At 43.2% G+C, this 10,893-nt stretch overlaps 1 protein-coding gene across 1 annotated transcript in view; it reads left to right on the top strand.

The window, feature by feature from the left end:
* The window catches only part of LOC149306669 (glutamine--fructose-6-phosphate aminotransferase [isomerizing] 1), a 32,174-nt gene extending 22,245 nt beyond the window's left edge, over nucleotides 1–9,929 (top strand). The window contains exons 15-19 of the mRNA XM_089537334.1: nucleotides 2,150–2,264; nucleotides 3,518–3,645; nucleotides 4,655–4,822; nucleotides 5,714–5,875; nucleotides 6,496–9,929. Of these exons, the coding sequence (XP_089393460.1) occupies nucleotides 2,150–2,264; nucleotides 3,518–3,645; nucleotides 4,655–4,822; nucleotides 5,714–5,875; nucleotides 6,496–6,540 (618 nt within the window). The 3' untranslated portion in view covers nucleotides 6,541–9,929. The remainder of the gene's footprint in view (nucleotides 1–2,149; nucleotides 2,265–3,517; nucleotides 3,646–4,654; nucleotides 4,823–5,713; nucleotides 5,876–6,495) is intronic.
* Nucleotides 9,930–10,893: the final 964 nt, after the last annotated feature.

A 10,893-nucleotide genomic window follows, 5' to 3' on the forward strand; every position in this document is an offset into this window, starting at 1 on the left:
CAGGGTGCCCTTCCACCAGCATTCAGGAGCTGGAGCATAAAAAGGAAACACTGCCTGGGGAGCAGGACCACAACCCAGTGGGGTTACTGCAGGAATGCAGGAGGGCAAGAACCATCCTACCTTTCAGGAAGAGGAGAGGACACAGTTGCCTCTCTGCCTAAATTTCCTGAAGGCATCAGATCCTGTCTGATCTTGTCTCTGGGTCTCACTTTGTCTTCTCTGCTCAGTTCCCTCTACTCTCTAACAGGCTCCATGATGAGACTTTTTCCCCTTGAGTTTCCTCAAGGAGATCAAACAATTTCCCTTTCTTCATCTTAGGGATTTTAAGGGGTCTTTAGCCAGCGGCCAGCCTTGGCCCAGAGCTGTGTGCTAAGGTAGCAGCTGCTTGCTGAGAAGAAAATGCAGTAATCCTAAATTAGCTACAATGGCATGACTTCACTTGTTGGTACAGGTGTGTCAGGGGTGTTTGTTGCACCAAAGGTCCAACATATTTCAGTCTTCATGCACCTCCCCTCTTTAAAAGAAAATATTTGTATTACTTCCCACAAGGCGAGTTAAAAACAACAGAATCCATTTGCCTGGAAAGTAAAAAGCCCATGAGGCTTTGGCGATTGAGCCACTCCATGGTTGAGCCCTGCCACTCTCTTGCAAAAATACCAGAAAATAGGAGTATTGAGAGTTCATAGGAAATGGGGAGGTGTGAATCAGGCAAACAGAGACTCTTTTCTTACTGCAAGGGTGGAGGATACATGGATCATCATATTACTGGCATCCAGCTGCCATGAGCCCTAACCAGCATGGTCAGTGGTTGGGGATGGTGGGAGTTGATGCCCAGAAGGTGCTAGGATGGTGCAGGTTGACTACTGTTAGAATGGGTTAAAGCAGCGTCTCTGAAGACAGCAACTTGATTTAAAGAGCAATTGTTCACTGTGGCTTTGTTGAAGCTCCACAGCAGGGGTCACCCCACATATCATTTAGAAGTCTTGTCATAGCCTGTGGAAAGACGTGTCATAAGGTGCCATCAGGAGGCAGCTCGAGTTGCTTGGTTGTCCTTTCCCTGGGACAAATTGAGGAGAAAGGCCAGCCTCTCTTAAGTATATGAGTGTGTGTGTGTGTTGTGTGTGTGTTCTACCTGCCTAGGTTTGTTTAGAACATTCAGCCAATCCTGCAGTCACTTTGCCCCATTTGGCTGCCTCCTGTTCCTCAAGGACACTTTGGTTCTTGTTAGTTTGGTGTGGGAGAGTGGCATGCGCTGACTGGTGTTTGGTGATGCTCTGAGACGCGACAAACACCAGTATTTAAAAGTTAGGGGGCAGGACTTCCTCCAGCTTGTGCTCCTGAAACTATTGGCGGGGTCCCAGACTGAACAGATGTTGTTCATTACATTCTTCTCCCACTTGAGATTACATTGCTGGAGAATGTAATCACCGTTCAGGATAAGAAACCGAAGTTAACTCAGACAGCACTTGCTTGGGAAAAGCTGCCTCTCTGGATAAACCCAAAGGGCAGCAAAAGGAAATAGGGACAGACCCTTGTCAGGCCATGGCCACTGGACCCAAAATTAGAAGCAGCCACTGGACTGTGTATTGTACTGTCTGTGCCCAGCGCTGCCATTTTGCTTATTTGTTTCTTTGACAGATTTTGTTGCTTTGATGGGATGGAATTTGTCCCTTTTTCACATGCAAATGTGGGCATGTATGTGTGCATGTTTTAAATTGTGCATACTACCTTACTGCATTTTCCCATGGACTAAGACTAAAGCCACTGCAGGCTGCACTAAAGAAAATAGGGATGTATATTGGTTGAAGAGCTTCAGATTCTTTTGAGGAGCTAAAAATGGACTCCTGGGGGTTGCATTCTTGGACTAAAGGAGGGGTAGGAATCTCAGGGGTTAGTAGGCTGCATTGTCCCTCCAGGGGACCTCAGAGGGCTCACCCCATTGGGAAAAAGAAGAGCCAGTTCACTTACTGATGTAGTTCAGGGTGGGCTCTTCTGAGGTTCCACTATCTAATGTGGGAAATGTAATCTCTTAGGATGCCTGTAACCTTAGCCCTGCCTTCCTGTAATGCTTCAAGCCATGTATCATAGAAAATGTTAAGTATTTTAGAAAAGCATGAAGATAAGTCATAGGGATGCTTCTTTCTTGCAGGCCTACACAAGCCAGTTCGTTTCACTCGTGATGTTTGCCCTCATGATGTGTGACGACAGAATTTCCATGCAAGAAAGACGGAAAGAAATAATGCGAGGCCTCAAGTTATTGCCAGGTATGTAGCATGTGCCACAGTGTCATGGACTTTGAAATTTGTTGGACACCAGGTTCCATGCCATACAGATCAAGCCTAGTAATTTTTGAAAGCAACAATTTTATCTTGGCTCCAAACTTGCAGTGAAGAGAATTTGAAGTTCAGCTGAATAGGACAAATGACATGGCCTTTTTGGTTGCAGCACCCAGATTGCACCGCTCCTTGCTTGGGAAGTCTGCTTTACCCTTTTGAACTGGTATTTTATTGCCAAGTTTTTCCAGTTCATCATAAGGTTTTTTTTATGCTTTAGCTGCTTGTGTATTTTATTCCCTTTTCATGTTAATGTGTTGATTTTATTATGTTTGAGAGTTGATGATGTAAGCCACTCCTGGACCCAAAAGGCAGGGTAAAAATGTCATTAGAAATAAATAGATGAGGTCTGTCTAGATGAAGCTGATCAAGTCTGAAATTGAAAACAGTCATATCTCCAAGAGAACAAAACATTTGTATTTAAACCACAACATCCACTGCACATTTCAGTGTCTTTAATTGAGACAATATGTGCAATATAAATAATATGTCCTAAAATATGCACTATTTTAAGGGTTGCAAGAACTGTTTTCACCATTCTCTTTGGAGGATTTGGGAAAGAAATCTTCTTTCCCTCTTCTTTAGTGCTAAAGAGTTGTAGTGCTAACCACTTACAATTTCAGTAGGTTGCATTTATCTTCTAAAGACCCCGAGTTGTGCAACTTTGCTAACACTTTTATAAATGCCACAGATGGAGTTATTCCAAATGTTTGTTAACTGGCTGCATTCCCACAAAATACAGAAGAGAGAAAGGTTGAGGGTTTTATGTCACAGGCAGCATGTTAACTCACATAGTTTAAATGCACGCAACTGGCTCCGCTAGCAAGCAGGAGGGATTAAAAGAATAAGAAATTTTCCAGGGCAGAAAGCTTTGCTTCAAACTCCAACTGTTGCCTGTTGTTGCTTTAATATTGGATCAATAAGCCAGCTTCTGACCCTGGATTGAAACTCAGGCTTGTTAGAGGAGAGACAAACCAGTTCAGAGTAAGCTTTTCTGTTGGGAGTGCAGATATCTGGTGACTATCACCTGCTCTCTACTGCTTTTTAACAGTAAGCCAGAATTCACAACAGTTCTGGCTTATCTTTACATGTGAAGTCAGCCCTTGCTTCAGTGGAGAAGCAGTAGACTGTATGTGTAATTGTATCTGTTTTGTATGTTGCCTCCTTGTTGCTGCTCATGGCAGACTTGATCAAAGAAGTGCTGAGCATGGACGATGAGATCCAGAAACTGGCTACAGAGCTTTACCACCAGAAGTCGGTCCTGATCATGGGCCGTGGCTATCACTATGCAACGTGCCTGGAAGGTGCGCTGGTAAGGGGCCTCTTTTTCCTCCCATCATAAATCCATGGCTTTCTGTGCGCCCCACAGCGCTGAGTGCCAAATCTGATACTGAGTACAAACAGTAGAGAAGAGGGGCATTTAAGAAGTATATTTTTAGCCCATTGAGGCTGTGAGAAAAGGGTGAGACAGGGAGCAGAACAGTGTGTGGGCAAAGCATCACAAGATGTTGAATCAAAAGGGGACCAAATAGGATTTCTTAAGTTCAGGAAAAAAGGGCACGTTTCATTTCAGACATAGAAAGCTAGTGATTTGCCAAGCTGTAAATGCAGCCAACCAGCCATCTCTGCAAAGTGTTCATAGGTAGAATTTGGCAGTCTCAAACAGACAGCAGCAATAAGAAGTTTTCTGCAGTGATTATCTCTAGTTTGAGGGTCTTAAATTGTTGTAGATCTGATTTAATACTGATCACCTCCATCCTACTGCATCTGACCATTGAAAAACCTATTCTGTTGCCCCCAGTTTCTAAGGTGTATCTCACATAGTTCATGATTGGAGGGTTGTAGTCCCAAAAAGTAACTTAAGCTCTGAACTTAACTATACATAGACTGGCCTTTACAGGAGCAGTAGTCTGATGTTTTCTTTTCCCCATTCTGCCTACTGAACATTGGAAATCAAAATGATCTTTCATGTCATCTTAGAAAAGCCTTGACATTTAGCCCCGACTGCCATTTCTCCTCTTCTTCCTTTCTGTATATTGTCTCAAACTCACTGTGTGTAGATCAGAAGAAGAAGAGGGCAATGGGGAGATGAAAGCACTGACACTGAGCCTTTATAAGCCAAGGTGAAATGCTGACGTTTAGTTGGCTTGGCTCATGGATTTCCTAATGAGAAGAATCTCTTATCTCTCCTGTGTCACACACATAGTGCCATATGCATACTTTCCCTAGAATCCCATGAAGTGCCCAGAACAGAAGGGAAGATCCATGCTTTTGGCAGGGACCATGTAGAGCCACACTTACATGCTGCCTTTTCTCTGTAGAAAATCAAAGAGATCACATATATGCATTCGGAGGGGATTCTAGCTGGTGAGCTGAAGCATGGACCCCTTGCGCTGGTGGACAAACTGATGCCCGTCATCATGATCATCATGAGGGACAACACATACGCCAAGTGCCAGAATGCACTGCAGCAAGTGATGGCGCGGCAGGTGAGTGGGAAGGAGACTTGTGCCACATCTATAATTTTGCCCTTAGCTGTCCCAGTTTTGAAGGCATGTAATGAAAATATGAATTCATGTGCTGAGTAGCACATGAGGGCTAGGAAGTATATAAAGTTTATTTTAAAAATGGATTTTTTTGAGGTGGTTTCAGATCTTATTTCTTGGTACATAGGGAGCTGGGCATCTTACATCCAAGTTGGCTCTGAAACATGCAAGCAAGACCCTTTTTTGCCAGTACTAAATTTATGTTAAATGAAATGCATATTTATTTTGGCTCTTAACATTTTTAAGAGGAAAAAGGGGAAGAATAAAGGGGCAAACCTCAACAGGTGCTGAAGGAAAAAAAGTGTGTTTTAAAAGAGGTATGCTCTTCCAAATAAAACAGACCATTTTCTTCAGCAGCTTTCGAGGTTTGCTGCTTTGCTTTTTGTTCTGAAGCTGTTCCCCAAGTCAATCTGACCAAGGACTAGGGAAACAGTGATGGCCGCCTAGATGTACGCTTCTTGATCCAGGCACACTGTTATGTTTGAGAAGACAAAGTGGCATCGAGGGAATGGAACAAGGCAAATATAACTTATCCTAGATGCAAGAGTTGTGTAAGAAATGGTAGAAACAGGGTTTCAGTCATTAAGTAAAGGTATTACAATGACTGCACCAATCTGCACTTTGGTTTCTTTAATTTAAACGGAGGAAGAGTTTGGAAGGTTGAGCGTCAGTGGGAATGTCAGGGGTCTTTCCTCTCAGTTTCTCCTCTTTCTCTTTGTGTGTTGTTTCGTGACATCTATGATCATTGCAGAATAGCGGTCTATAAATAAAATGTATTATTATTATTATTATTATTATTATCATCATCATCATCATCATCTGTGATTCTTGCAGGGGCGGCCTGTCATCATTTGCGATAAGGAGGATATTGAGACCATCAAAAACAATAAGCGGACAATCAAAGTCCCCCACTCTGTGGACTGTCTTCAGGGGATTCTGAGCGTTATCCCATTACAACTCCTGGCTTTCCACCTTGCAGTTCTCAGAGGATACGACGTAAGCACTGCACTTTGAAAATAACATTGTTTCCTTACTTACTTCTGAAGGCTTCTTCCTCTTGCTTATCCAGAGACGTGCGTGTGTTGCTTTCCACAAGAGTTAACCAAAGACTTGCAAAATGCAAGGGAATATACTATGTTTTCACAAATCACTTGCCCTTTCCCCCGTTCTTCTTCTTTAGGGGGCTTGAGTGCAAAGCATGTATGTATTTATTTAATTTATATCCTGCCTTTCCCTTAATGTGGGAACCAGTGCAGTCACAATACAAATTAAAACCAAATAAAGTTTTAAAAATGGGTAATAACAATAGGCAAAAAGCAAATAACTATATTGAAAATATTATTTTGAAACAAGTAAACAGGCAGTTGAAACATAATATGATATAAATGGAGCATGCCCAAATTAAAAGGCTTTCTTCAGTGGCCAGTTAACCATCAAAGGCCATGGCAAACAAAGAGACCTCTGTCCCATGCCTTGCTTAGCAGCTTCCGAACCAAGCTAATCCTGAGAAAGTAGTTAGGTCTTAAATCTATAGAGTTGGTCTATACACTGAAAGTTTCTTCACAGTCTTATTCTAGTGTCCTCTTTATTTAAGTTTATCTCCTTTTTCCCCCCAGGTTGACTTTCCAAGAAATCTGGCCAAATCTGTTACAGTCGAGTAGAACGTTCTGTCATTCATGTTTTGGCAGATGTCAGCAAGAGACTCTCTCTTTCTTTCTCCCTTTCTCTTTCGGTACTGGAAGATGTGGATTTTAAAAGACCTTCTCTTGATGAAATGCTATTCCATGTGTACAAGAATCTTTATAACTTGTCGCATTTGTGACTGTTAAATGTTGAAACCCATGGGCTATGTTGAAAGCGTTGTAAAGTGACGATCATTTCAAAATATGTGCTCTTCCTCTTTCAAATCATCCTTACCCCCTCCATCCATGATTGTTTTGGACCTCCCCAGGGCTAAGTCGCTTTTCCTGCAGGACATTCAGGAAGGTAAAACATAAAACATTTCCAGGAGGTTGCTGAGAAACAAGGTAGCTAGAGAAACCCGAAGAACCTTGGGCTGTGTTTCAATTAAGAAATCAGCCTTCTCCCACAGGGACCTACTTTGACTCATGCCAGAAGGTGGGATCCATCTAGAATTGGCTGGTTAAGGGGCTGTCTTGCATATAACCTGTACTCCTCCCAGCAATAAAGTCTGGTGCAATTTGTCCCAAAAAGCACCCTGGTGTAAGTCTCTTTGCTATGACTGGCCTTTCTCACCAGCTCCGTTCTATGTGGATCCATTACACCTTGAATGCACAAGCCCTTAGACTGATGCCTTTCCTTCATGCCTTTGGAACTGCACTTAAAATGCAATGCCAAAACAGGGAAGTGGCCCTACTTTGACTGTCCTGCAGTGTCTAGACTGAGATCAAGGGCCAGTTTTTGTCGCCTTTTGATGTGGTCAGGTTGCCATTTGTGGCGTTTGTAATGGGGAAATTAAACCAGGCTGCTGCCCAGACACACTGACCTCTGGCTTGCAAGGAGCCTCTCTCCCAGCCTCTTATCGCCATGGAGGGATGCAGTCAGAAAAGAAATTGGCAGCACAGTGGTTTCAACAGTTTTAAAAGTCAGCTGAGAATAGCTCCAGATTTACTTAGCAGAAAGAAAATGTTACCTTTGAGCTCTTATGTGGATTTGTGTGTGGAATGAGAGAACAGAGATTGGGCCTATTTGGTACAGTTGCCACTGTTACCTTCAAGCCCCTTTGCAGAACCAGGAGAAGGGCATGAAATCTCTATTTGCTGTGGGGCAACACTCTTCAATTAAGGCTCCTGGTTCCCGAAATGTATGAAGGCATACGCCTCAGCATGTTTCAAGTGTGAAAGAAGAGTGGGGACTATGCATCTCCCTCCACTGAATGCATGTAAAAATGATGGGGAGCCTGGCTGCTGTTTTGCCTCATCTGTGAAGTGAGAGTGTTTCTTTTCAGAGGGGCAGATGTTGGAACCAGTGCTGAGCCAAAAAGGGAGAGAGGTAAGGGCTGTCTCTTTGGAAGGGCTTTTGCCGACTGCCAAAAGCACCTTTGATAGTGGCATTGTGGGGCTGAGGCACACAATGCGGTGCCAGACAGAAGGGTGGAGAAAGGTTGTGTTGATAACAAGAGAAATCTGTTTCCGCCCTCCACTCATCTCTTTGCCTGTAAGGACAGCGCATGTTGTCCAAGTGCTGGAATCACTTAGTAGCTGAAAGAGAAAAGCTGTGAAGAAGTAAACAGGACAGGTAATTCTAGAACGGTTGAAGTTTCCTCAAAAGTATACCTTTTTTTGCCTTGTGAATGATCGGGGCAGGGATTTGGGCAATGCTGTATATAACCATTTCTCCCTCCTGTTCGCTGATGAGCTTGCAAGCAATATATTCAACAGCTAACTTGAATGAATGTGTCCCAGTTTTGAAGACAGACCTTTCTATACAGAGCTTTGTTCCCTGATAAGAAGTGAAATAGTCTGTGATCCTATGGCTGGGTTTGGACATTTGAAGACCGGATGGGGCCTGACCTTGCATGGGACTTGCACCTCATTTCCTTTTCTCCTCCAGTTGTTGAAGAAGCCAGGATCTGTCTCTTTGTCCTAGCAGCAGAGCCCAGGTTAGTATTACTGTCCTCTAGCTTTGAACAGAAAATATTACTAGAAGTAGAACAGTCTTGTCTTACATTTTTCTGCTAGGCTGATATTTGTAGGTAGTTAGGATGGCTACAGCTATTTCAAATTGTGCATAATCGAGGTTCTATGTCAAGAAGGGAACATGCAATATAAATGAAAACAGGACCAAAGAAGGGCTGTATGAAGGAGCTGCTAGGCCAAATGAATGCACTAGGATTGTACAGCTATGAAAACCATTGATGACGCAAAGAAAGCCAAAATCTAGATTTTTCTCAAGCTGTTCCCCGACTTTTTTGGTCAATAGCCATTGGAGTTAGAGGCAGTAGATAAGTATCCCTTGGAAAGGCTACTTCCATTGTAGTATTTCAAGAATGGAGGTATTGTGGGTCGTGCTATCCTTTAAAAGAAAAAAGATACAAAATTGTTGCTATACAGGGTATTGTATTATGCATCCTTATTTACTGTTTCCTTGGAATAAAAACAAGGTTGAATACAAGGGCAGTTTCCCCCAGCATCCTCACTAATAGGAGCCTAGCAGATGGAAGGACAATGAAACGAGGCTGCAGTGTGTCTTTGGTGCCCAAAAGCTTGGAGCACCCATGTTCACTTTCTCTTGCACTCAACTGTAAAACATTGCCTGTCACTCAGCTACAGTTTTAACTTAGCCATTCAGTTACAGTTGAATACAGGAGAGTGGTGAAATTCCATACTGTGTAGAAAAGCCTTCTTGCAAGGGTCTGTGTTACGGTCAAGATATGTAGGTCTTCCTCTCCTCTTGGTGGCGGTGGAAGGACATGTATCTGAATTGCCAGTAACACATTCTAAAGGGAAGGATGATGGTAGAAAGCATCACTCCCACTTTGGTTTGTGCTGCTGGAAGTGCATTGGACGTATCCGTCTGGTGGAATGTGTCCGGTACAGAACACATAGCAATACCTGTTCTGTACATGGCTGAAAGTGGCACCAGCGAATGGAGGAGGGATCTCAGCATCATTTCTATGCGCGATGCTCTTTTTATTAGCAGGACACACTGGTGTGGTCTTCATACTTTGGCTTAGGCCAATGTATTCTTAACTGCAAGTTGCCTTGTGTGTTCCCTGTCTCCTGAAGAAGAGTGACATAGCTGCTAAAGGCCTTTGCTTGAAGGAAGAAATGAGTGTCTGTCTGTGTGTGTGTGTCAGTGTGCGTGTGTAAAACTGGAACAATTTGGCAGATGTTAGTTGATCCTTGATCTGTTTTTCCTCCCTTTATGAGTGTACGTATCTACAGCTTGTCTTGGTTATGGGACCACTTTGTACTAGGGTTTTGTTTTGTGGCTGTGTGCTATACACAGTGCAAACTTTTATCATTTAGGTTGTCATTTCTTAGCTGTTTTTGTATCTTGCTCTTTGAATAAAAACAAATGCCCATGACTTACTATGACTTTGACTTTCCTTATCTCCAGGAACTGTGTTTAAATATCTCCAAATCATATTGCCTTTGCCAGGTTCTCTACCTACCAACTTCCCTCTTTTTTGATGGTCAGTCTTGAGACAAAGGTGAGAATATGAACCAGAATCTACCTTCATAGATTTCTCCGGCACATTTAGCAGCAGCAACCTGACTCTCTCAGAGTGAAAACAGCTGCAAAGGTGATCCTCTGATGGATGGCACTAAGAATGGTGTCTTTTGGGCAAAGAATAGGTTAGTGTGCTCAACCCAGAATGTGAAATGGGCTACCAACGTCATTGTTCACTGTTTCTGGCCCTTGTTGTTCCCTTCAAATTTTGGGACCAAAATGTTGAAGTGGTGCGCCTGGCAAAATGCTTCTCTTGGGGCACCCTGGCTCCCTCCCATTCTTCTGGCTAATAATGTCTGCTTTCTATCTCCTCGCCTGTGTTAAAATATGCTTCAACATATTTCAGTTTAACTATCTCAGGGCTTCTTCCAACTCCACTCTTTTCAGACACTGACTCCCCCAACTTAAGGTTTTTTCTATCCCAATGCTTCTTGCCTCCCTGCAGTTCCTCAATGTTTTCTGCAGCCACCTCTTCTTCACCGGTCTTTTATTCCCAACCAAACCAACTGTCTTCCCTCCCTTTAAAGATTGCCAAGTTCCTTGCAAGTGGTGCTGGGGATTTGGCCACCACAAAGACGCTTGGGCACAGAAGAGAGGCGATGCATTTCACCTCTTCTGTTGCAGAGCTTCTCCCCCATCCCTTTGTGAAGGCAACATACAAAACCAGAAGTCAGATCAGTTCTTTAATGACATCAAAATTGACAGGTTAATGGCTTATCTAAAAATTGACTCATGCAAAACAAGGCAAGGGCACAGAATAAGAGTTGTTTGCTGGCTAATCAGTTCTTCATCTCCTCCAGCAAAAGAAGCCAGATCTA

Source organism: Sceloporus occidentalis, unplaced genomic scaffold (genome assembly GCF_023333645.1).
Source record: "Sceloporus occidentalis isolate IW3139 unplaced genomic scaffold, rSceOcc1.0.p SCAF_9, whole genome shotgun sequence".
Lineage (NCBI taxonomy): Eukaryota > Metazoa > Chordata > Lepidosauria > Squamata > Phrynosomatidae > Sceloporus > Sceloporus occidentalis.